This window comes from Pongo abelii, chromosome 10 (genome assembly GCF_028885655.2).
Source record: "Pongo abelii isolate AG06213 chromosome 10, NHGRI_mPonAbe1-v2.0_pri, whole genome shotgun sequence".
NCBI lineage: Eukaryota > Metazoa > Chordata > Mammalia > Primates > Hominidae > Pongo > Pongo abelii.
The window spans coordinates 1,206,321-1,233,748 of NC_071995.2; the positions used below are offsets into that span (position 1 = coordinate 1,206,321).

Here is a 27,428-nt window from a genome sequence, read left to right on the forward strand (position 1 = left end):
ATGTTGTTGGTGTTTACATAATGCATGTAAAAAAGTATTCGATGGAAAATTTTCTTAATATTCTTTTAGCAGGCTTTTGTGAATACCTTAAAGAATATTTCAGAAAGCTTTGCAGAGACATAGCGGATTGGTTCATTCATTTTCTAAGTATTACTCACTTTGTTTTATGTTGGTTTTTTACTTACTAATATTTTTATAGACCTAAAGTAACTGAAGCTCAGTTACATTTGGAGAAATAGTGTGCTAAAGATAAGAAAGTTGACAGATAAAAGGAATATGCAAAAGGAGGAAATTTTATGTATAGCAACTATCAAAGAACACAACAGCTATTAAATTAGGTGACTTAATATACTTTGATCTTGTTTTTGGAGAGTCCTGTTAATATGACCTAAATAGCAAAGATGCCTCATGCTATGTAATCAGATGATGATAATGCATGAGCTTTAGCATCTTTCTCTGGATTTTCTTTCTAATATCTTTAGGCAATGTTATTGAAGTTTAAATTCCTAATAGAATTTTTCTTTTAATAGGGAAAAATGTGATTTTTTTTTTCTTTTAAGAGACTGTGTCTCACTCTGTTGTCCAGGCTGGAGTGCAGTGGCATTATCATAGCTCACTGCAGTCTTGAACTCCTGGGCCCAAGGGATCTTCCTATTTCAGTCTTCCACGTAGCTAGGACTATACGTGTGCACTACCATGCCCAGCTAAGTTAAAAAAATTTTTTTTGTGAAGACAGGGTCTTGCTATGTTGCCCAGGCTGATCTTGAACTCCTGGCCTCAAGTGATCCCCCTGTCTCAGCCTCCCAAAATGCTGGGTTTACAGGTATCTGGCCGAAAAATGTTTTCTGTTTAAGTTAATGTAGCTACTGAGGTTTGACTACTTACATTCACAAAGCTTGATCTACTTTGGTTTATTTTGTATTGACAGAACTCTTTACATCACTGTTGAATGGGTATTTCTTGAGAATCCATCTTATTTGTTAAGAGTTGAAAGCTAGAGCTAATATTGTTTTATATTTCATGAATGAATTTCCTTGAAATGAAAATATGTCAGCATTTGGTAATGGAAAGGAAATTACAGCTACCACGATAAATTTAAAATTTTAAACCTCTATTTTGTTTATAATTATTTATTCTAGATGTGTGTTCCTTCTTTTAGGCTTCACTTTTGGATCTGAAAGAGCATGCTTCTTCTCTGGCATCCTCAGGACTGAAAAAGGACTCACGGCTTAAGACACTAGAGATTGCTTTGGAGCAGAAGAAGGAGGAGTGTCTGAAAATGGAATCACAATTGAAAAAGGTTAAAGAAAAATTTTCACATTTTTTTGCTTTGCTTTAAATAAGAGCGTAGTAGATAACCTTAGCATGTTTATAGGGAATAATTTACCAATGGAATAATAATCCCCCAAACTTTAAAATACCATGTATACCTGAATTAATTATCTTAGCATTCTTATCCTACTTTATTTTATTCAAGATAATCCCTAAATCTTTGAAAATTGACAGTTCAGAGAAAGATTAAAATATGCAACTCCCTTGTGGGTAAAATATGAGACCAGAGTGTAAAAATCTCAGTTACCTGATATTTTTCTTCCATTAGAATCAGACTTCTGCCAGGTGCGGTAACTCGTGCCTGTAATTCCAGCTACTTGGGAGGTTGAGGTGGGAGGATTACTTGATCAGGAGTTGGACATCAGCCTGTGCCACAGAGTGAGACCCCATCTCTTAAAAAAAGAAAAAACGGTGGCTCACGCCTGTAATCCCAGCACTTTGGGAGGCCGAGGCGGGCAGATCACGAGGTCAGGAGTTCGAGACCAGCTTGACCAACATGGCAAAACCCCATCTCTACTAAAAGCACAAAAAAATTAGCCAGGCTTGATGGCGCAGGCCTGTAATCCCAGCTACTCAGGAGGCTGAGGCAGGAGAATCACTTGAACCCAGGAGGCGGAGGTTGCATTGAGCCAAGATCGTGCCACTGCACTCCAGCCTGGGCGACAGAGCAAGACTCCATCTCACAAAAAAAAAAAAGAATAAGTGGGAGCATATTTTCTAATTTAACATATGTAGTAAGATCGGAGACTCAGAACAATTGTTAAATATCCCGTTTCAGATTTTATCTCATTTTGGAGAATGTTAATTTCCTAGCATTTTTTGAAAAGACAGGGCACATATTGTCAGAAAGTTTTTTTAATTTGTTATATTTTTAATTTTTCTTAGCAACTTATTGGGCCTAGAATTTTGTTATCTTTACCTTCTACATTAGGGTCTATTTTTTGGTTTATAGCTTATGTGTAGATTTACATGAAGGATTATTTGGCATATTTTCTTCTTGGAAACTATTACTGGTATATTATTAGTGTTCTAATTTACATTTATTCAAAAGCCTGTGCTTATCATTGAAATTTTTAAAGTAGATTTCTTCTCTGTTTTGTTTGGAGTAGGAAATGACTGGTCTTGAGGTAATGATAATTGGAGTCATTTTTGACCTATTTATAGCTTAAGAATGTATATCCTGTATCTGAATATTGGCATTCCATGTCTTCAGCATGAGACAATAGCCTCAGAATTTATTAAGGAAAGGATCGAAACTCAACTTTTGAGATATCAGATTTTTTTGTCTTTTTTTCTTTGTTTTTTAGAGACAGGGTCTTGCTCTGTCGTCCAGGCTGGAGTGCAGTGGCGTAATCGTAGTTTACTGTGACTTCAAACTTCTAGGTTTAAGTGATCTTCCTGCCTCATCCTCTCGAAGAGCTGGGACTACAGACCCATGCCACAACACCTGGCTAAGTTAATTTTGAGGTGGAGTCTCACTCTGTTGCCCAGGTTGGAGTGCAGTGGCGCAGTCTCGGCTCACTGCAACCTCTGCCTCCTGGGCTCAGGTGATTCTCCTGCCTCAGCCTCCAGAGTAGCTGGGTTTACAGGCACATGCCGCTGCGCCCGGCTAATTTTTGTATTTTTAGTAGAGATGGAGTTCACTATTTTGACCAGGCTGGTCGCGAACTCCTGACTTCATGATCCACCCGCCTCGGCCTCCCAAAGTGCTGGGATTACAGGCATGAGCCAGCACACCTGGCCTTTTGTTTTTTTTTAAATAGAGGGGTCTTGCCATGTTGCCTAGGCTGGTCTCAAACCCCTGCCTCAAGAGATCCTTCTGCAATGGCCTCCCAAACTGCTGGGAGCAAGGCCACTATGCTCAGCCTTGAGTTATCAGAATTTAAAAAATGTGTAATTCTTTTTTTTTCCTTGTAGAGTGAAATATTTATTTCTGTACTCTGATTTTTTTATTGAAGCTGTTTTTTTCACCATTTTTTTTTTAACCGTTAATTCTCTTTCTCTTGATTATCCTACTCTTAAAACCATTTTCTGTACTTTTCTTTCTTCTTTTCTCCCTGATGCTTCTTACTGTCTTTAGCATCCTGGAATAGTCCGGAGCCACTCATCCAAGCCAGTGAGTGACCTAGCCAAGTGTTGCCAGAAAGTCCCAGTTGATAGTTTTTTTTCTGGCTTTTGTGTGAATGACATTTTTATCACCCTATAGATAAATGAATATACTTAACCTTCTCATCTCTCCCTTCCCGAAATAGGCACTCTAGGTTGTTTTTTTTTTTTTTTAAATGATTCCTCTCTAAAGTATATTGAGATGACTACAAAACAGAAAGGCTTATTTAAGACCAAAATTTTTCCTGAGACTTTGGAAAGTGTTTGCATTTCTGCTGCTTTTACCTTGTTTTGTTCCTAGTGAGTTAATTCATTCATGACTTCTTCTCTTTGCTTTTATTTCCACCATGGTGTGGCTTTTAGCCGCACCAGTTTAGGGTACAGTTTTGCTAACACATTAAAATATGTATCTGCCAATAGAGTCTTTTGTAAAGGCCATGCTTAGTAACTGAATTTTGACAACTGATGAAACCTGAAACAAAAGAAATTGGTAGAGGACTTAATCTCTAAAGTACCTCTGTTTCTTCCACAAAGCATTTAACAAAATTTACATAAACGTTTCTCTTTTGCTCAAGGTACTTTGAATCAGAGCTTTCCTAAGTATGTGTGTTTGCCCCTTTAATATTTTTTGAAACCATTTTAAGGGACTAAATATGTTTTGTTGCTTATTGAATAAGGAAAAAAACTTGTCTTAGTCTTTACTTTCTCATTAAATAGGTTATGTGGTGAAAATGTTGATTTCTATAGGAATATGATTATCTGCATGGTTTTGTAATCTTACATGTTTTACTATGACATGTATGAAATACAAAATAACAAAATCTTTGCCTCCAGTGTATGAGTACTGAGGTTTTAATAATGTTAAAGGTAGGTGTTTTTCAGCAGAACAAGGCCTGTGGATGGAGCGCTTAACCTTTAACTCAGTATTTTAAGGAAGATTATTCACTGTTAGGTCAGCTTCTCTTGTCCAAAGGTGATATTTTATACAAATATTGTTATTTCACTAAAGTTTGCAGCTTTTGCTTCTGAATGTTCTTGACTTTTTCACATTCTAAAAGCAAGGTGTATGGAGTATCTGCATTTTTAAAGCATAGGTTAACATATAGTTAGAACTTAATGGGTAAGAAACGGGAGAAGAAAATGAAGGCATGAAATTAAACACCTTCATCCAGAAAATACCTTTCATATTGATACCATGATAATTGACTCTATGGACAGAAGAAATGCTTGCATCTTGAATTAAATGTCATATTCCACAATTTAGAAATCCATTTTATCTTCATTTATTTTTTTGTGACAGAGTCTCACTCTGTTGCCCAGGCTGGAGTGCAGTGGCACAATCTCGACTGAATGCAGCCTCTACCTCCCGGGTTCAAGCAATTCTCGTGCCACAGCCTCCCAAGTAGTTGGGAATACAGGTGTGCGCCACCACCCCTGGCTAATTTTTGTACTTTTAGTGGAGATGGGGTTTTGCCATGTTGGCCAGGCTAGTCTTAAACTCCTGGCCTCAGGTGATCCACCCACCTCGGCCTCCCAAAGTGATGGGGTGACAGGCGTGAGCCACTCACTGCACCTGGCTTAGAAGTCCCTTTTAAAGGGATGTTTATAACACTGATTTGAAAAATATGCCTTTTTTGGAGTTTGTATTATAATTTATAAAGTTGTGAAGGTCTTTAAGGTGGTTTAAAAATCTTAGAATTTTATTTTAAAGTACAAATTAACTCAGCAAGAGTTTAGATGTAAACTACTCTGATACCGAATTTGTTGTCATAAGGGAAGGGAAGGTTTATAGTATCTTTGATTTTTTGTTTCCTAGCTTGATTTATTTTGTCTTTAAAGATTGTCATTTAGTATTCTTTAATTATCTTTATCATTATTATTTTATTATTTTTTTTGTAGAGGCGAGGTCCCATTGTGTTTCCCTGGCAGGTCTTGAACTCCTGGGCTCAAGGAATTCTCCTAGCTTAGTCTCCCAAAGTGCTGGGATTAGAGACGTGAACCACTGCACCTGGCCTCATTTGATATTCTCAATAATCTTCCAGCTACATTTAATCTTTCACTTATATTTAATTACTGATTAATTTCTCTTCTTCCCAATCATTTTTCTTTTCCTACCATTTCGGCCTGTGGGCTGTTTTAAATCAAATGGAAACTAGCCCACTGCTTTTGCATATTCATTTTTTCTACAAATAATTGAGTTTTTACTGTCAGTTACCACACTGTGCACTGAGGATATATAGTGGTGGACAAGACAGACCTGTCCCTTGACTCATATAATTTATAGCCCCTATCAGGAAGGTAGACACTTAAAAAGGTAATTGTAGTAAATCACATGGTGTGAGGGAAGCTTATATCAAGGAGAACTAACTTAGGTCAGGGTCATGGATCCTAACAAAAGTGACACTTTCTAAGCTGAGACCTCAAAGTAAGGACTCACCAGCATGTGTGAAGGCCCAGAATGCCGATATGCAGTAGTTATATTTATATTTGTGGAGTTATAATAAATAATTTATAATAAATTATTAGAATTATCTCAGTGACATTAAATGGCAGCTGGCCTTCACTTTTGTTTACACAGTCATCTTTTGTGCCCCTACATCAAGCTGCCTCCTATTGCCTATTTCGTTACCTTCTTTCTTTGTGGATACTAAGAATTTTCTCAGTTACTTGTGCTTTTGTTTGCATCTTCAATCTCTTCCCCTTTGTTGTCCCCTCTCTTTATGTGTAATATGATCAGCTTTCTATTGAAATATCTCCTGGTCTTGGTACTCCTTATACTCTTCTTCCCTCTCTCCTTTTCTATTAGATACATTTATAGCCTTCTGCCCATGAAGGATTGACTGCTGCAGGAATTTCCCTCCTACAATTAACAACTCCAAAACTGGGAAACCATGTGAAACAACTGATTTTAGACATTGGACAACATTCAGTGCAGAACAGTGCTCTCTTCTTACCTTCCAAACTTACATGATTTTTGTTTCTTAAAATATACTTCATATGTGTATCAAGGTTAAGGGTTAGGGAAGCCTATATTTAAGACAGATAAAAGATTTTTTTCTACACGTGTGAAGCCTTAAACAAATGAACTTGGGAAAGGACTTATCTTAAAAGTATAGCTGTTACTTTCACCAAGTGTTTAATACAATTATATAAACATTTCTCATTTACTCAAGGTACTTTGCTTCAGAGCTTTCTGAAATATTTCCTAAGAATATATATATTTTCTCCTTTAATATTTTTTCAAACCATTTTAAGGGACTAAATATATTCTGTTGTCTGTTGAATAAGAAAAAACGTCTAAGCTTTTGTCTTCTCGTTAAACACATTATACATACATGGCTTTAGAGATTCCAGAAGACAGCTAAGGACTTGAAAATTAGTTTGTAATTATGGAAACTGTTTTGTATTCCAAAATGCATAAACAATATTAGTTGACTTTTGTAGGATCCTGAATAAAAATTTTTTTCTCAGATCTTAGTGTGGTTCTTTTAAAAAAATTTTTCTTAAACAATTTTTTTTTCCAATAGAGATGGGGCCTTGCTGTGTTGCCCAGGCTGGTCTTCAACTTATGGCCGCAAGCAATCCCCCTGCTTGGGCCTCCTGTAGTGCTGGGATTACAGGCTCAAGCCACTGAGCCCATCCTTAAGTGTGGTTATCGATTTCTGAATTCATTTGTTTGTCCCATATTATTTTGTAAATTCTCTAATCCTTGCATGAGGGAGGTACCTGTGTGATGGTAGCAGCTATTTTCTTAACCTAACTCACATTTTTGTGGCATCACACTCACAGTATCTGTATGATTCTACATGCCCAAGGCTGTGTGATTCACACGTTAGGTAAAGCAGCATATAGGAAATGGAAATGGAAATGGAAGTTAGCGTCTAGTGGGAATTAGGTCTCTGCACTGGTCCGGCTATACGATCAGCAGTGAGTCCCTGGTGTTTGCCTTTTGATATTCCCTTGGAGAGATCAATAACAACAGTTCAATGACTTGTTAGTTTGTCTCACTAAACTCTGAAGCATCTTTTGGCTTGTGATGATTTTTGATTTAATAATATTCAGAGATGTATTATTTAAAACAACTAATCTACTTGGAACCTAACAATTCTCCATTTATTACTAATATTTGTCTATATAATACTTAAGTAGATAAAAACCTTATAAATTACAAACTGTTAGATATTTGATAATTCTGTACTTAAATTGGAATATAACTCATTGTTTGGGACATGGTTTGCCCATTGCCACCTGTGTGGATCTGATAGGATTGAAATGCTTTTCTTTGTAGGCACATGAGGCAGCATTGGAAGCCAGAGCCAGTCCAGAGATGAGTGACCGAATACAGCACTTGGAGAGAGAGATCACCAGGTACAAAGATGAGTCTAGCAAGGCCCAGGCAGAAGTTGATCGACTCTTAGAGATCTTGAAGGAGGTGGAAAATGAGAAGAATGACAAAGATAAGAAGATAGCTGAGTTGGAAAGGTAAGAAAGTGAAGCTGATTGGGGCTCATGAGGTTAAAGTATGGTTTTAAAAGTATGCTTTTGGGGACACACTTTTTCAATATATCTGACTCTGAATTTAGGTTCTCAAATTCTTGCTATTACTGTATTAGCTGCCTTTTTTCTAGGTCAGTGTACGTTCTTTGTTGCGGTATCTCGAAGGCAACATAGAATGGGAATAAATTGGGAAGCTATGGGCTGTAACATTGGCAAAAAAGAGAGTATTCATTAATTTAAAATTAAAGTTTTTTTACTGGCAAATCAAGAGAGGACAAATGTCTACTTTTTAATTTCTCTATATACTGAGCAAATGATCCTCAAGCAAAGGAGTTAATCTTTTATCACTGGTTTAGACCTTTGTTGTTGAGCTAATGCTCTGTTGGGCTATAAATTTTTAGACTTTTCACAGTTTTTATTGTTGAAAAACAAGCTGTTACTTCAGTGCATTAGATCAAAATTAGGAGGAGAGACACTTTGAGGACAATTTAGGAGCCACGGATATGTTTTTTATGAAGCTGTCTCTGACTTGGAATTCTTCAAAATATTCTGTGTTTGAACAGATCTAGGCAGACAGGTCTCCTAGAATTTTTTTGGTGTATTTTCTTATTATTTTATGCTAGAGGTCAAGCATGTGCCTCTTGACCTCTTCTTTTACACCACATATTTAACATAAATGTAAAACTGTGCAGAAACAACTCTGCCAGTAGAACTTTGTTAATTACCTATATTCTGAACAGCCAGAAAGACTGACAGTGACAGAGTGGGGTCACTAATCTACTTGGCCTTTTGGGGACTGATCCTTAAGAATAATTTTTTTTTTTTTTATGATCTCGAAGGCTGAGAAGTGTTAGAGTACTTCCATAAATTTTTTACTAAGTTTTAACGTTTTGGGGTTAGTGGTAGACTTGATACTGTCCTCTGAATGTATTATTTTTTCCTATTCTATAGTCATAGAATTTTAATTTTCAAGAAACCAAAACTATGAAGTCTAACCTTCACAGTTCTCCTTCACTGTACTGAAAGTGTAAAAACACGGGCTGATTACCTGCTCACTTATTTCCTCTTATTTTGGTATTAACTCTACTCTTTTTTTCAGTTCTGGATAGGATATATGGATAAAATTCTTTAAGTCAGAATTTTAAAATTACCATAGCCTCAAGATTAGATTATGTACATTTTTTATGTCTTCATTTTTGCACTGTACCCTTCCCCACAACACACACATGCACACATGTGTATATACCCCCTCACCCATTACGTCCTTACATGAATACATGCCTCTCTTTGCTTTTGGAAAGGCCTGAAATCTGCAACAGTACTGCATAGATATAAAAATGTGGTGCTTTTGATTGATTAGTGACTTCCCACTAAATATATTTCAGAAAAGAAATTCCTTGAATAAGTTTTATTTTATGGTTTGATTTCTTATTAGAAATCTACATTTGAAATTATTGCTTGCTATTCCAGGCAGTTGCTTGAAAACGTTTTTGATTCATTTTTGGCGCCAATATTGATTTTGGGAGATGGATGTGAACTGAAGGAGAGTAAGAAATAAGACTAAGTCTGTATTTGATATCCAGAGCACACCAAAGAGCAGCTTTTATTAGACACTATATTTCTCACATCTTGAGAAAGAGTTGTAAATGATCTACTCTTTCCATAGAATGTAACTCTTATAAAAGTTGGAAAAAGCACTGTACAATTCTGTCCTCTGGCCCTATAGCATTATAATTTTGTTTTAGGATTTAACACAGTTTCTTGGCTACTGGGAAAAAAAAGGGAACAGCCTTCATAACTCAGCTTTTGCTACCAGCTTTGTAGTTTGTTACTTGGTAACATAGTTTAAGATTTTTATAAACAGTAGAATCATGGAATTTGTGAAAGTGATCTAGCATGGCATTTTATGGAAGAGGAAACCGAGGCCCGGAGAAGTTATTGCTGAAGTGACACGGTGGTTGAGCCAGAGCTAATAGAATGGGGTTTGTAAATTCCAAATCAATTTTCTTTCTGTTCTGCCAAGGCTAGTTCTGTTCTTTTTGGACTTCCTGGCAACTGTTATTTGAAGGCTGCCTACCCTTAGGTGATTTATTCTTTTACCCCATCTGGACCCAATGTCTTAAGTAGAAGTGGTTATATTTAGTATGGCTTGCTTACAAACTAAGGTAGATTTTAGTTTCACTTATGCCCTTGAATGCCATTTTTATAAACTGAGCTCTGCTTATTTTAGGAGATAATCAGTGCATTCTTTGTCAAAGACAGTTGGGATTATGTTATGCCTCTTGTTCCCAGATTTAGTTCTGATTTGCATGTGTGTGGCTGCTGTGTTTCTTACTAATCATTTGCTGCTTATGTTGCCATTCCACTATTTCCTCTGCGTTGTCTGTCTCCCTGTAATTTATCATTTGAGTTTCTTCATTCTTCTTTTTGTCTTACCATGGTCCTGTTCCATTGGGGTTTTTGGTGTCTATGTGTTTATATGTGTATGCTCCTCCTGCCCCTTGGCCATGGCTGTTTCTCGTGCAAATTGTACCCTCCATGCCAGGTTTCTGTCCCTGTACCATCAGGGTTTTGTTTGGGACTTCCTGGGAAAGTGAGCATTAAATAAGGCTACAGTCTTGTACTAGAGTGAATTGCTGCTGCTGCTCTTGCTACTGCTGGGGCTTGTTTGGAATTTTGCTTGATCAGAGTTAAAGAACAGCTGATTATATGTCAAGTTGAACTATACCTCTTTAGGTACCCTGCTTTTTGATAAAGTCTGTGTTCGTTCTGGTAAAGTTCTGATACTGTTAGTTGTGATTGTTTTAGTCTTTGTTTTACTCTTTAAATAGTTCGTCAACTAATGTAACTGTAGTGCCACACTGTAGATTCAGCATGTAGAATTAATTTATTAAGGGTGTTCAGCAACCCACTAAGTGCAGAAATAGAAGGAGACTGTTACAATAATTGAACTCAAGAAAATCCTTAGTATTCTTTGCATTTTATAGTGCTCCTTATAAAAGGATCTCCAATATTAAATGGTTCAGATTGTATTATGAAGGATTCCCAGGCCTGTTCTTTGTGATCTAAAGAAATAAATGAGTAGTTCCTTCCCATGTTGTCTGTTACAGAAAATAATGGTTCTTGTCAGAAGATGATTTAGTGGTGTACCACTCTGTTGACCCACTGCAATTTTAAAAAGAGGATTGGATAAGCCCATTAATACATCTATAAATATAAAAGATTTTCCCCAAGTAAATCTAAGAAGTAGTGCTTCTAAATTCACGTTCCATACTGTGGTGCATATTAGTTGGAATTCAGTGAGAAGCAGAATTAGTAGGATATATATATATATATATGTATATACACACACAGACACACACACACATTGAGAGAGATAAATACATATATACACACACACACACACACACACACACATTGAGAGATAAATACATATATACACACACACACACACACACACACACATTGAGAGAGATAAATACATATATACACACACTCATATATAAACACACACAGAAGCATACATATATGATGAGATTTATACGTATATTTATATAAATATATGCCTACATATATTAAGAGATTTATTACAGAGGATAGTCTTGTAAAATCATGGGGCTGGCTAAGCAAGACTGAAATCCCTGTGGCAGGCTATCAGGAAGAGAAGATCATGAGCAGGATGGAACCTGTTGCAGGCACAAGCCAAAGCTGTGGTCCACCGGCAGAATTTCTTTTCTCTCCTGGGAAACCTCAGCCTGTTTTAAAATCTTTCCAAAGGATTCATTTATGCCCATTGGGATTATCTAGGATAGTCTTTTTTACTGAAATTGATTAGAGGCTTTAATTATGTCAGCAAACTACCTTCACAAGCACCATCTAGATTAATATTTGATGGAGTAACTGGGCACTGTAACATAGACAAGTTAATATTTCAAAAAAGTCATCATCTGATGGTTCTGGATAGTATACAAAAAACAAACAAACCAGAGCTTGAAAAGTCATTAGATAAGTAGATAAATTTAGAGTAGCCTCAGGAACCCTGAATGTAACTGAGAATTTCTCTCCTAAAGTAAGCACATCAGAGTTTCTATTTAGATTAATAGTGAGTAGGCTTTTCTTTGCTATAATGTTTAAAATACTTGGAGTGGCCGGGCGCAGTGGCTCACGCCTGTAATCCCAGCACTTTGAGAGGCCTGAGGCAGGCGGATCACCTGAGGTCAGGAGTTTGAGACCAGCCTGGCCAACATGGAGAAACCCCGTCTCTACTAAAAACACAAAAATTAGCCAGGCATGATGGCACATGCCTGTAGTCCCAGCTACTTGGGAGGCTGAGGCAGGAGAATCACTTGAACTCAGGAGGCGGAGGTTGCAGTGAGCCGAGATTGTGCCACTGCACTCCAGCCTGGGTGACAGAGCAAGACTCTGTCTCAAAAAATAAATAAAATAAAATAAAGTAAATTAAATCAAGTATTTAGAAGCGTACTGGAGGCTGATACAGGATTGTTTGCTGTCTGCTTTTTCACTCACGCTGTCCCTCTTAGTGAATGTGCCCATGTTATAGCACCACTGTGGGAACATTATCCCCTGTGCCATATATTGTATTGTGCCTTATAATTTTGCTTTTTAATGTGCTTTGTTACCTTTTTTCTAATACCATGACTAATGGATTCACAGAGTTTAGTGTTTGCAGCAGAAATCCTCAATTTTACTCTAATATGAGATTGTTAGATTCAATATGCCATTCAAAACTTGTATTCAGAGAATGGCAACCATCTGATTTTCATATAATTTAGATAACAAAGGTTGCCTTTGGTTTTTCAAAGTTAGAAGTTTTCAGTGATCCAAAGAATAATAGAGTCTATTATTGTGTGATCTAAAGATTAATAGGAATTGTGGATTTACTATATTTCCTGATTTGAGGGAATATAAGAACCGGGATTTTAACGGATATAGATTTTTTTTGGGGGGGGGATGTTTTGAAATTCAGCCAAGTGATTATTTATGGGATAGTCGAGAAAGACCTGTCTGATAAAGTTATTGATATATGAGCAGCGATTTGAAGGAGGGGCTCTATAAGAAGTCCACAGAAGCCCCTAAAAAAACTTCAACAACTTTGAGGTATAATTTACATACAATAAAATGCACCCATTTTAAGCTGGTTGTTTGAGGTTTGACAAATCTATACACTTACATGACTGCCACCATGATCAAGATATATAGAAATTTCCTCATCCCCAAAAGTTCCCTTTTGTCCCTTTACAGCAAATCTCTTCCCAACCCTAGTCCCAGCCTCTGCAGATCTGAGCCCTACTTTTAAAATTAATTTTATACATTAAACTTCAGTTTCTCCCTTTTGCCTTAACATTTAATTTTCTACTTTCCCATTCTAACACAACCGCAAGTATGTGTAATTCCCTATTTCCTCAGCTCCAGAAGTAGATTCTGATCTTTTAAAGCCAATCAGGATAATGGCATTGTCTTTCTTAGTGGCTAGTTACGAATTGAGCACATATGCATTAGTGATTGGAAGGAAAAACCACAGGGAGGCTTCTGGGAATGATTTTCTTATAAGACAGACTTGCAAGAAGAAAGATGACCCCTTTCTCCTGAACATTATCTTGTCGGGATGTGATACCCATAATTGCTGCAGCTACTTCTGCCAACCTAAGATGAAGCCAGTGTCCAGAGAGTGACAGTTAACAAAATCTCAGCAAAGCAGAGTTGGAACTGAAATGGACTATTCCTGAAACTGCCTCTGTGCTGCTTGTTATGTGAGATAGGACAATTTCTGATTGTTTAAGCCAGTTTGAATCAGGATTCTCCGTTACTTGTAATCCAGTGCATTCAAATGGATATAATTACGTACTTATTCCCCCCTCCCTTTTTTTTTTAATGGAAGCAATCATTTTGAAAAGAGTTAAAGTTTTTTGGTAAGTCAAATAAGGATCAATGCTGCTGAAAGCCGGGGCAACACAGGGGCCCTGACCAAATTGGGGTTTCTTTGTCTACCTAATACCTTCCAAATCAAAAGATAATTTCCCTAGTATTTTAATTACTCCCCCAGATCAGGAATAACTTCCTCACTGTGCTGATTTTGGTTCTTTTAAAATAAGGTGGTAATTTGAGGGTAATAGTTAAACCAGTCATAGATTATTCTATGCCATTCTTTTCAAATCAGCCCACTCAGGTGGTGTCAGTCCTACTTTTCCTTTGTTGTAGTCCTCTTTATTCTCCTTTGTCTCTGCCTCCACCTCATCCCCCACCCAAATGCCTGGAACAGATCTCACCCTTTCATCTTTTGAGAGGAATACATTTAGCAGATTGTTGCCTCCGACTAGGCAACTACTTTAAAGGAGGATGTATTTTGAATCTAAGAAAGATATCCAAGAATTTTAATGCAATTTGTTTAGTTATATTTGTTCATTTTAGCTGCCCTGTCTACGTCATGACTTTTTGGGTTGTGGGGGTATGTGTTGGAAAGGTTTCATATGTAGGTTTTTTTTTTTTGACAGAATCTCACTCTGTTGCTCAGGCTGGAGTGTAGTGGCGTGATGACAGCTCACAGACTGTAGCCTAGACCTCCCAGACTGTAGCCTAGACCTCCCACCTCAGTGTCCTGTGTGGGTGGGACCACAGGCGCCGCCATGCCCAGCTAGTTGTTTAATTGTTTTATAGGGCTGGCGCCCACTATGCTGTCCAGGCCGGTCTTGAACTCCTGGGCTCAAGAGATCCCCTTGACCTCCCAAAGTGCTGGGATTACAGGCATGAGCCACCACACCGGGTGCGTGCGCGTGTGCTATTTCTCGCTCTCTCTCTTTCTGTCTGTCTGTCTCCCTCTCTCTCTCTCTATATATATATATAATATATATATAATATATATAATATTAATATAATATATATAATAATATATATAATATAATATATTTATATAATATATTATATAATATTAATATATGAAATATATTAATATTAATATATGAAATATATATTATATATGATATATATTATATATCATATATATGAAATATATGATATATATAATATATATCATATATATGAAATATATATTATATATAAAAATATATATGAGATATATATATATATTTTTTATTAAGACGGATTTTCCCTCTGTCACCCAGGCTGGAGTGCAGTGGTATGATCTCAGCTCTCTGCAACCTCCACCTCCTGGGCTCAAGTGATTCTTGTGCCTCAGCTTTCCAAGTAGCTGGGAATACAGGCATACACCACCAGGCCCAGCTAATTTTTGTATTTTTAGTAGAGATGGGGTTTCACCATGTTAACCAGGGTGGTCTCGAACTCCTGGCCTCAAGTGATCCACCCGCCTTGGCCTCCAGAAGTGCTGGGGTTACAGGAATGAACCATTGTGCCTGGCCTAGATTTTTGTTACACAGATGTTTGAGGTTAAACGACTGGTCCTATATTACCTAAGTAGGTAGCGGAGTCATGCCTAACAATTCCAGTGTCTGTCTCTCCTTCCTGAAAAGAAATCCTTTTCAGGTGTTCAGTTTTCATTAATGACCTCACCTCCTAGAAGAGGAGGCTGTAGACAGCTAGACGATTCAGAGTCTGTTCACTTGAGGATCTTACTGAGGCCAAAGTCTTTCCCATATGCTGGAATGCCCACTTACAGGACAGGTACTGTGGAAATGGCACGTGGGTTGTTTTGCTGCTAGGGTCCAGTTTTTCTACACATGTACTTTTTAGTGCTTGTCTCAGTCTGGACTCAGTTAAAGGGATACGTCTGGCTCAAAGAGACTAAGACTCCATCAATACAGAAGCTATTGTCATTTCATTTATAGATTATGCTAGCATTGGCATTTGTCTATAGCTGGTCCAATAGCTAGAAATTCCAGTAATGAAATTTTAGTTCCTTAAGGTCTGGTTGAGCTCTACTGGAAGGTATCACTTAACATACTGCAGAGGCTGGTCATCCCAGTTATCATGTGCCCAGAATGTAGTAGTATCAGAAAGAAAGGACTTGTTGACCTTTGGGCTCTTTTTTTTTTTTTTTTTTGAGACAGGGTCTCTGTCTTCCAGGCTGGAGTGCAGCGGCACTATCACGGCTCACTACAGCCTTGACCTCTTGAGCTCAGGTGATCCGCCCACCTCAGCCTCCTGGGTAGCTGAGACTAGAGGCTCATGCCACCACGCCCAACTAATTTTTGTATTTTTTTTGTAGAGATGGGTTTTTGCCATATAGCCTAGGCTGGTCTCGAACTCCTGGGCTCAAGTGATCCATCTGCCTCTGCATCCCAAAGTGATACGATGACAGAGGTGAGACACTGCACCCATTACAGAGGTGAGACACTGCACCCATTACAGAGGTGAGGCACTGCACCCATTACAGAGGTGAGACACTGCACCCAGCCCTGAAATTTGGACTCTTAAGTCTTTGGTCATTCCATTTTTGAAGCCAATATTAAATGATAGTAGCTTGGGAGGTTATTTGGTTGGAAGGCTAATAAGTAATTTTGGATCCTAAACTATTAATATTAATTTCAGGTCCTCCAGCTCTAGTAGAGAGATACAGAATACAGAGGGAAAGCTAAGATATTGCACTGCTACAATTATTCTGAGAAAGATAGGAGAACTGGAGATCAGTTTTGTTGTTCATATATATATAAAATTCTTAGGGCTAGCCTTGTGAGTAGTTATGATGGAGGTAACTTTGTTTTTCTACTTTGTGGTGATTAGTTTTATCTTCTTTGCTAACCATCTTTTCCATACCTCATTGTATTAGTTCGTTCTCATGCTGCTATAAAGACATACTTGAGACTGGGTAATTTATAAAGAAAATAGTTGGCTCATGTTTCTGCGGGCTGTACAGGCTTCTGCTTCTGGAGTAGCCTCAGGAAACTTACTGTCATAGCAGAAGGTGAAGGGGAAGCAGGCACATTTACATGGCCGGCAGGAGAGAGCGAGCCAGCAAAGGGGGAGGTGCTACACACTTTCAAACAACCAGATCTCATGAGAACTCTATCACAAGACAGCACTAGGGGGATGATGCTAAACCATTAGAAACCACCCTCATGATCCAGTCACTTCCCACCAGGCCCCACCTCCAACACTGGGGATCACAATTCAACATGAGATTTGGGTGGGGACACAGCCAGACCGTGTCATTCATCTGGAACTATTAGCTCTTGGCTTTTACATCATGATTAAACTTTAATTTTGTGGACTACCAAGACAACCTAGTGTGTATTTATAGTATTGTTTTTAAGGGAGCTATATTTTGATTTATAAACAACTGACTTTGTTAAAAAAAATGTTATGGCCAGGCGCGGTGGTTCACGCCTGTAATCCCAGCACTTTGGGAGGCTGAGGAGGGTGGATCACCTGAGGTCAGGAGTTTGAGACCAGCCTGACCAACATGGTGAACCCCTGTCTCTACTAAAAAATACAAAAAAAGATTAGCTGGGCACCTGTAATCCCAGCTACTTGGTAGGCTGAGGCACAAGAATTGCTTGAACCTGGGAGGCAGGGGTTGCAGTGAGCTGCGACCGTGCCATTGCACTCCAGCCTGGGCAACAAGAATGAAACTCCCATCTCAAAAAAAAAAAAGTTATGTAATCTGTTCATAGGATTTGGGCTAAATTCTGAGCATACTAAGAACACCCTTGATTAAAAACAAAAATCAACAAGATTAGCCCAAATCCTATGAACAGATTACATAACTTTTTTTTGGAACACAAAGAATGAAGGAGGTCATTTTCCTATCATGCCGGTAGTGATTTTTAATCTGGGAGTGTTATTTGCACGTGTGTATGTGTAAAAGAAAGAGAACTTTTCTGATGGCATTTGGGAAAATAGCTGCTAGGCTTCAACTTAATGCCTAAAGATTATTGCCTTTTGAGATTTTAAATTTTCTTTTAAAGATTTTACAAGTAGTTTCTAAAATTTTTATGCAATGAAAATGGAGGTTTTTATTTTTCATAAATCTTCTAAAATATGTTGGCAAACTTGAACTAGTTTATAGGATATTACCAATTTTTGGCTTGATAGTCTGAGAAGAATTTGCTGTTTTCTTAGAAAATAGAAGTCAAATTTTGAAGAAGAATGCTTTTTTTCTTATCTGTCTTTTCTTATTCTTTTCTCTTTGACTAAAAGTTTTGTTCCCTTTATTTGTTTGTGGGAATCCGACCCATTTTAACTGTTACTTTTTTTGAAAAAGAAAACTTTACTGACCTCCTTTCGCTAGTAATCTCTCTTTCCTTTACTTGTGCTTTTCCAGTAGTACCTATCACATTCTGTCCTGTGACTGTACATTAGAGAGACCAATGTATATATGTTAAAAAAGAGAAGTAGCACTCTTTTCTCATTCTGCTATCTAATCATCTCACATTTCCTTTTCTTTTCTTTCTTTTTTTTTTTTTGAGACGGAGTCTCTCTCTGTCACCCAGCGCTATCGTGGCTGACTGCAAGCTCCACCTCCCGGGTTCGCACCATTCTCCTGCCTCACCCTCCCGAGTGGCTGGGACTACAGGTGCCCGCCACCATGCCTGGCTAGTTTTTTGTATTTTTAGTAGAGATGGGGTTTCACCATGTTAGCCAGAATGGTCTCAATCTCCTGACCTCGTGATCCGCCCGCCTTGGCCTCCCAAAGTGCTGGGATTTCAGGCGTGAGCCACTGCGCCCGGCCCACATTTCCTTTTCTTACCATCGCCCATAATATTCAGACCCTTTAGAAATTAAAAAGAGATTCAGTAGTCTCCCATACCTTGACATTATATTGAAAATATTTTTATATTTCTTTTATATGTACATAGTATGTTTACACATGTACATGTTTATATATGCATGCATATGTATTTACACGTTTTTCCTTCTGTAAAAATGTAAGTACATTCATATGCCTATATTCTTATACAATTTAATATAATTCAGTTGAATTTCTTTTAGATTTGTAGATTAAGCAAAAGTGTAGATAACTTTCCCTTTCTCCTTTTTGTCGCAATGAAATGCCATTTCTGACCTTGTTTTTGTATTTTAACATCTCTGAAATTTGGATACACATACAAGTAAATGGCATGGTATAATCTAATTGGTATAACTTTTTTTCTTTCTCAGTAATATAAAATACTTTTTACTATGATGTGTCTTCTATCCTTGGTGAATTGATGTTAAGAATGCATTCAAAGAGTGAATAAAATTGTTTTGTTGAATGTGGGAGTAGGAGAAAGTAGTATTTCTAAATTAATATTATTTTGTCATATATTTCATTTTAAATGTACGTGTAGTAACTAAGTGAATGTATTTACTAGTATAAATTGTCAATTAGATATTTGACGGGTTTACCTATATGCTGAGTTTGTTTATTTAGGTTGACCCAAAACGGTTTCTTTTGGACCATCTCAATGGCGAAATGGGCTTTATGATATTACTTTATGTTAGTATCACATTATATTCGGGCATCTATTGCATAGTGTAACCTGAAAATGTAAACCTAGGTATTTAGTCTTTATTCTTGTAAATATTTTTCCTTAAATTTTGAATTGATATTCATTTACTGTGTCTTCAAAGATACCATATAGAAATTAAGCCGTATGCAAGTTTGACATAAACTGCTATATAATCCATGAGGAAAGTGTCTGTTTAGAGAAAAATAGTCTTACTTTTAAATTTATGGATATGCACCTTCAATCCATGAAGTATAGTGTCAGAGAATATGCTGTTAATGTGGTTAGAGTGGAAGAGAGATGACTGGGGCTGCGGATGGTGGCTCAGAGTAATTATTTAATGTGTGTTCTTGCTTGAGGGAGAATGGTCTGTGTTTAAAAAATGAAAAAACTAAAAAGGAAAAGAAAGATGCCAGCATATTACAACTGAAGATGACTGGTTCTTTATCTGATCCTGCTTGCTTCAGCTTGCTTTCTGGGGAAGCTGCTTGTTTCTTTCTTCTTCCTCCTTGATGAATATCGTAGATTTCCTTTAAAAGGAGAATAAGTTACAAAGGTTTTTGTAGTCAGTCCTGTTAGGTTATCTTCCCAAAGTTTCCTGTGGGCACAGCACCTTATAATTTGTTACTGTGGTCTTATAGGAATCTGTGTTTAATGGCTACTGTAATGTTTTACCTAAAAGTACAAACATTAGGATTACATATAATTCGATGTACAGATTTTTTCTCCTAAAGTTATTTCCCAAGAGTTACAGTTTAGCTGGACGTGGTGGCTCATGCCTCTAATCCTAGCACTTTGGGAGGTCAAAGTGGGTGGATTGCTTGAGCCCAGGAGTTCGAGACCAGCTTAGGCACATGGCGAAACCTCATCTCTACAAAAAATACAAATATTAGCCAGGTGTGGTGGTGTATGCCTATAGTCCCAGCTATTTGGGAGGCTGAGGTGGGAGGATCACTTGAGTCTGGGAAGTAGAGTTTGCAGTGAGCCAAGATTGCGCCACTGCACTCTAGCCTAGGTGACAGGTGAAACCCTGTCTCAAAAAGAAAAAAAAAAAGAGTTGTAATTTGACACTAAAGTGAAATATGATTCATGAATAATAAAGTAGGTAAAAATTAAATTAATAATTAAAGTTGCTCTCTGGCAGGAATACATTCAATTTTTTCCCATGGATTTACCCATGTGTTATATAAAAACTTGCATACAAAGAAGATTCAGTTAATGTCCTTGTTCATCTAAAATTATTTTGACTTCCTGTTTCACGACCAATGAAATAAAAGGATCGTTGGGAACAATCATTTAGAGATTGGCTTCTTTCTGCCTTTGAACATTGTCTGCATTTTACACTGCGTTATAGATGCTAAAGGTTCATGGAGTTTTATAGATTCCTAAGGAAGCATCATAAAACATATAAATTGTGCCCAGGTGAGATGTCAGCAGACCTACATTCTTACTCTTTTTGAGACGGAGTCTTGCTCTGTTGTCCAGGCTGGAGTGCAGTGGCACAGTCTTGGCTCACTGCAACCTCCACCTCCCGGGTTCAACCGATTCTTGTGCCTCAGCCTCCTGAGTACCTGGGACTACAGACGTGTGCCACCACGCCTGGCTAATTTTTGTATTTTTAATAGAGATGGGGTTTCACCATGTTGGCTAGGCTGGTCTCGAACTCCTGACCTCAGGTGATCTGCATGCCTCAGCCTCCCAAAGTGCTGGGATTACAGGCGTGAGCCACCATGCCTGCCCGGCTGCTACATTCTTATTCTGTATCTGCCACTCACGCACCATGTGATTGAGAGCAAGTCGTTTTGTTTCTGTTTTTCATCTCTTCATGTTACAAGGTAACAAATCTTGTCCTTCTTATCTTTTTTTATTCTCACAATGACTTTTTAAAACTTGTAAGTACTGAATTATACTTTTGCAAGAAATCACTAAGTTTTAGAAGACATTAAAGTATAAATGGAAATGGTGCTTGCGTTCAAGAAATAAATATTTTGTTTCAGATTCTGAAGGTAAAATTTAGACCATGAAGATAATCCAGATGATACTGGTCATTAGAAGCCCTAACTATTTGGAGGATCATACTAATTTCAGTGAAACTGATTACTTTTTAAAAAAGAGAAAAACTGCTTGTTGTTGTAAAAGGCAGTAATGAACTGTAAGGGCCACATGCTATGAGGGAATATTAAGCATGACTGCTTTAAATCTCCTACTGCTAAGCAGCATTGGAACTGAATTACTGTAAACAAGCCTGTGTATTCTTGTTCATTATTGCTTTTAGATTGCACCATTTGAGGATTTTGGTAGATTTGGAGTGAGAAATACTAGTTGTTGTTAGGAGAAAATTATGTTTTAACATTTGAGAAAATTATTTCAAGTAAATTAAAGTTCTGTATTCTACAGAAGCTGTGTTTTTCTGCTTTTGCTTTTAGATAACTTGGATCCTCTTAATGGAGTGGGGTGGTTAAGGCATAGTTAGTTATAAGGTGGGTGTCTATAAAACTAAGCAGACTAAAATTGTGCAGTTACTTAAAGCCAGCTCTGACTACTTAAATGAGAATGAGATGGCTAACCTTCTCTATTTTTCTTGGTGTTTAAGAAATTGTTTTTTTTCCTGCCCAGGAAATGGCAAATTTTGGACAAATTTTTTTTTTTAGAAACTTTCATTAAAATACAATGGTGTAATCTAATAAGAAAGTAAATTTGTTGAGTTGAAAATCTGAAATAATTCTTCTTTAGTGCCTGTAAAGAATTTGTGACTCCTTCCCTTCTCTAATCCTGCATTTTATGATGTCCATGAATAATATTTCTGAATATTGTCCTTATTAATTCTTTCTAACTTTCTTTTTCACATTTTCTTCCTGGATTTGCTGTTTCCTTCAGTCTCACCTCAAGGTCAGTATGCTTGCACTAAAACAAAGATTATGTGATTGAGCATTGTTTGCAAACATTATCTTGAATTCATACAGGGAACTGAACATATTTCAGGAGAGAGGGATCTAGAAATCTAGCTGTGAGGATAAAATGTCAAGGGTATTGGGTTTATCAGAAGAGTGCGTTTAGATTTTTGTGCTTTGAAAAGGTAGTTTGAGTAGTCAGAGAGCAAGAACCAGATGGCCAGGTTTTGACTGAGAGAGAAGTGGAGATGAAAAGACGATTACGAGGAAAGAGGAGGGGAAAAGAATTGTGTTAATTTAATTGAACATTCAATAGAGACATTCTGGCTATTAAATGGGATAAAGTGCAGCAAAAATGATGGAGGGAAAGTCACAACTGTCTATAGCTTTATAGAAGAAACCTTGAATTATTTACTGAGACAAACTTTCAGACACACACATACCCACATCCTTTAAATTTTGGTTTCTTTTTGTGAATCTGATAGGTGGTAGAACTAGTGATAACAAAAACAGCAACCATTACTGCTATTTATATGTGCCAGAGGCACTGTAGCAGAACATATTTTGTTTCAGTTGATCTTAGCAACTATGAAGAGAGATTTATTATTTTGATTTTTTAGGTGAAAAAGCACGTTAAGTAACTTGCCCATCTTCATTAGTAAGTAAATAGTAAGAGAAGCGGCACAAAACAATCATAAATCTGCATTTAAAAAGTTACTTATTTTGCATATGAGCCATGGCAATATAAAGTGTGAGGGTTTCTGATAGGATTCAGAAATGAGCCTGTTAATATCATATGTGTTTTACCTAGCAACTACCTAATAATAATAGCGATTATATATGTGTGTGTATATATAGGTGTGTGTGTGTGTAGATATATATTTGCTGTTTATAAAAGCACCTCTTTGACTCTCAACAGCTAGCATATGGGTTACACTGGGATAAGTGTTATTAAAGAGTTAGCCCCCCAAAAAAGAAAATAAATTGAAAAAAATTTATGCCCCCTGCCCATTTTGAGTCAGCTGTATTCATTACAGAAGGAATCTTAAAGTGTTTGTAATAAAAATAGCAAACACAAATACTGCATTTAAAAAATAGATTTTCCCATTTCTACTCTAAACATTTTCTCCACATATTGTAGTAGAACAGTATGGATACCACTTAAGTAATTCCAATTAGGTGGCAAAATCTGAAAGCAGTTGAGTTTTAGTATAAAAATTTCATGAAGTGTTTTGCCTTGTGTTTAGAGAACTTTCATCTCTAACTTAAGCTTCAAGCTGACTCATATTTTAGTGGGAAGTTTTATCATTTGTCCCATAGTTGGTCCTTTGCATGACTGGTTTTGCTCTCAGTCTCTCTAAATGAAACCCTGGGAAAAGCTTCAGAAGAATTTGACCGTGAAGCCATTGGTATATACATAATTCACTGAGTTACAGATTATATTAATTATAATATTGTTAGCTGGTTTATTTTAGTTCACTTTTACCCAGCAGCAAATGCCATTTAATCATACTTATTTCTAAATAAGTTTATTTTCCAAGGAATACAAAATAAAAGTCATTGTTTTTTCAGTGGCAAAGATCATCTTAACTGTAGTATGCAAAAGAAGTTTAAAGTCTCTCTTCATTCCAGATTATGATTTAGTGCAGTATTTTTTTTTAGATAGAAACATTTTACAATTTTAATTATGGTTTTGCCAAGTCCAGTTGAATAGGTCATAAAGAGAGTGTAATTTATTACTGCTTTGATACCGGATTGTTTGGGTGACTTCATTATATGACCTTGGGCAAGATACTTAACCTTTCAGTGTTTATTTTAACCGCTTGTTTTGTATTAATAGTGATGCTTAGCTGTAGTATTTGTATTTTAGTGTCTCCACTAAACATTTCTGTTTTGCAGAGGTTTGTTTTTATTCCTCTCTTCTCCCTTGTCTTCTTCCCCTGCTCTCCTCTGTCTTCCTTTGCATTCAGTACAGAGTAGTGAGATCTTATTTAGAGTGATACTGACTGAAGACTCACATTTTCTATCTTCAGACATACACATCTTTTTATTTCGTGTTCAATGACATTAGCACCAGAGAGTGAATACCAAGAAATTATTCTATGTGTAGATGAAAATATATGATTTGGTTCAGAATTCTTCTTTTGGCTAATGGTCATTCAGAGGTGAGAGCTATAAATGTCATCTCTTTATTCTCATTAACACTTAGGTTTAAAATTGAGCTCAATGTTATTAATATCTATGTTTTAATTATCAGTTACCATTGTAGACTTGTTTTTAAAACAAGCGTTTGGAATATGTGTGATAGTTCCTACCAACTTCATTAACCCATTTATACCAGAGGTTGCACATTTTCTGCGTGTGAAAAATCAGAGCTTTGTGATGACCTTGAGCAGTAGGATATAAATAACTCCCACAAGCTTAGCATTCTAATAATAGAACACTAGGCATAAATGGGTTAAGACCAGAGTCCCTATGTTGTTAAAAGTTAAAATACTTTTATACTTTGCCCCCCAAAAAATCCCATTGTTATAGTCTCTTTTATGTAGTTTGATGAAAACATTTCACATTAATTTCAAAAATCTAACTCAAGTAGTTATTTCTCTGATTACACACTTTAAAAAGATTTTTTACATTATTGTCTGATTTCATTAAGAAAAGGCACTAGTTGCTAAAACCTCATCATAAGATATATCACTCACAAAACTAGATGTAATTGTATTTTTGAAAGGGTTAGTTTCTTATTTTTTTAGCTTAAGCTTTTTTTTTTTGTAGGCCCTAGAAAATTTCTGACCCCATAAAATCTGTTTACAAGGAGTTTGACTTATGGGCAAGAGTTTATAACCCAGGAGAATGATCTGTTATTATTTGCATTTTTAGCTTCCACTTTTCATTCTTTTAGCTTTCTTAAGCAACTCTATTGTTCAAGAGTGTACTTATTATTATTTTTCTTTCAAATAATAGTGCCTGGTGTTTTTGTAATAGTCTGCACAAGCAAGTGTAGCATCTTCTCTGTTAAATAACATCTGCTGGTGTAGTAGTGTACTCTTTTGAATAACTCATTGGTAGGAAAAAAAAATATGTGAATGCAGACTTGTGCTGATCTTCCTAACTCTTCTACTGAAAATGATAGTTTTATACTATCATGCATTGATAAATGGTAAATGTTTTTCTAGATAGCAATTGTAGATCACCACGGTTGTAGATCACCACAAATTCTGTAAATCAGCTGAAGATGGCAAATTCAACAGAGAAGGGAAGAAAGAATAATTTTAAAATTAGCCAAAATTTGAGTTTTTTTAGAGTTGCCAGATTTAGCAAATAAAAATATGGATGCCCAGTTAAATTTCATGTAAACCACAAATCATCTTTTAGTATGTCTTATAAGAACTATTGGGCCATACTTACTCTGGCACCCTCACCCCCACCCCCTGCCATCTCAATAAAACCACAGAAACACGTCTAATTTCTAATTACAGTTTGACACTGTTAAAAATGCTATCACATTCTTTATCTCACTTCAACTCATAACAACTATATGAATTGGATGACATTTTCCCGTTTCACAGATCAGAAAATTGAGTCTAGAGAGATTAGATGATTTACTTAGGGTCATAGCTACTAAGTGGCAGAATCTAGGGTACAAAACTAGTTTGTCTAATTTCAAGTTTACTTCACACTTTACTTTCCTCTGTATCAAGCTTGTCCAACCCATGGCACATAGCCCATGGGCTGCATGCAGCTCAGCTCAGCTTTGACTGTGGCCCAACACAAATTTGTAAACTTTCTTAAAACACTATCAGCCTTTTTTTGCGTTTTTTTAAGCTCATCAACTATTGTTAGTGTATTTTATGTGTGGGCCAAGACAATTCTTACTCTTCCAGTGTGGGCAGGGAAGCAAAAAGATTAGACACCCCTGCTCTGTACCTTGTTCTGTTACGTCGTTGTGACATCTAGAGATGACATGTAGGTTGTAACACCTTTTTAAATTTGTGCTTTTTAGACCCGTGGAGCATGGGGTGGAGGGTTGGATTACTTGTATTATTTGGTATACAGTGTCCAGAGAAGCAGAATGCGTGGTCTTGGAATGGAAACTGCATGCAGCTCTATCTCTTATTTGGCAGCTGTTGGCAACTGGTGTTCAGTTGTGTCTTCTTTTGATTATACTAAGCCTATCTTGTATGGGAAATTGATTAATTCTGAATAAAATAATGATATTGCAATCAGCAATTAAACTGTTTTTTGTTTTGTTCTGTTTTGAGACAGTCTTTCTCTTGTTACCCAGGCTGGAGTGCAGTGGCGCAATCTCAGCTCACTGGTTTCAAGCAACCTCCGCCTCTCGGGTTCAAGTGATTCTCCTGCCTGCCTTAGCCTCCTGAGTAGCTGGGATTACAGGCACTTGCCACCACGCCCAGCTAATTTTTTTTTTTTTTTTTTTTTTTTTTTTTGAGATGGAGTCTTGCCCTATCTCCCAGGCTAGAGTGCAGTGACGTGATCTCAGCTCAGTGCAACCTCTACCTCCCAGGTTCAAGCTATTCCCCTCTCTCAGCCTCCTGAGTACCTGGGATTACAGGGGTGCGCCACCACGCCTGGCCAATTTTTGTATTTTTAGTAGAGACAGGGTTTCGCCATGTTGCTCAGGCTGGTCTGGAACTCCTGACCTCGTGATCCACCCGTCAGGGTTTCACCATGTTGGCCAGGCTGGTCTTGAACTCCTGACCTCAGATGATCCACCCGCCTCGGCCTCCCAAAGTGCTGGGATTACAGACGTGATAAACTGTTTCTAAAGCAGTCTTATGATGGCTTATTTTCAAGGGGGCTATTGGTATGTATTGTTCCCTATGATTATCAATACATTTGGAATTCACACAGTTAAACAAACTTATGGTTTCATGTAGCAATGTTTGGGATTTCTTCATAGCATTTTTTTTTTGCTCTAATTCTTAGATGAGACTGGCTAGTCTGTCACCATTCATAGCCTGTTGTATGAGATGTTCCTATAGTATTGACTAGTTCATTCATTTATGTTGTCCTATTTATCAACATTTTCTGCCTTGCTCAAGAAATGCTGTGTAACACAACTTGTATTTCAGATATTGGGTAATTTGATTATTTTATGAGATCCTTTAGAACACTGCTTCTCAAACTTAAGTGTCATGCAAATTGGATGGGAGCTTGTTAA

General features: G+C 37.0%; 1 protein-coding gene across 28 annotated transcripts in view; it reads left to right on the top strand.

Annotated features, from left to right (window-relative positions):
* The window catches only part of ERC1 (ELKS/RAB6-interacting/CAST family member 1), a 511,501-nt gene that overhangs the window by 185,229 nt on the left and 298,844 nt on the right, over positions 1-27,428 (top strand). For all 28 annotated transcript variants that reach the window (XM_054527822.2, XM_063711693.1, XM_063711688.1 and 25 more), the window contains 2 exons: positions 1,160-1,300; positions 7,727-7,920. In XM_054527822.2, coding sequence (XP_054383797.1) covers positions 1,160-1,300; positions 7,727-7,920 — 335 coding nt within the window. The remainder of the gene's footprint in view (positions 1-1,159; positions 1,301-7,726; positions 7,921-27,428) is intronic.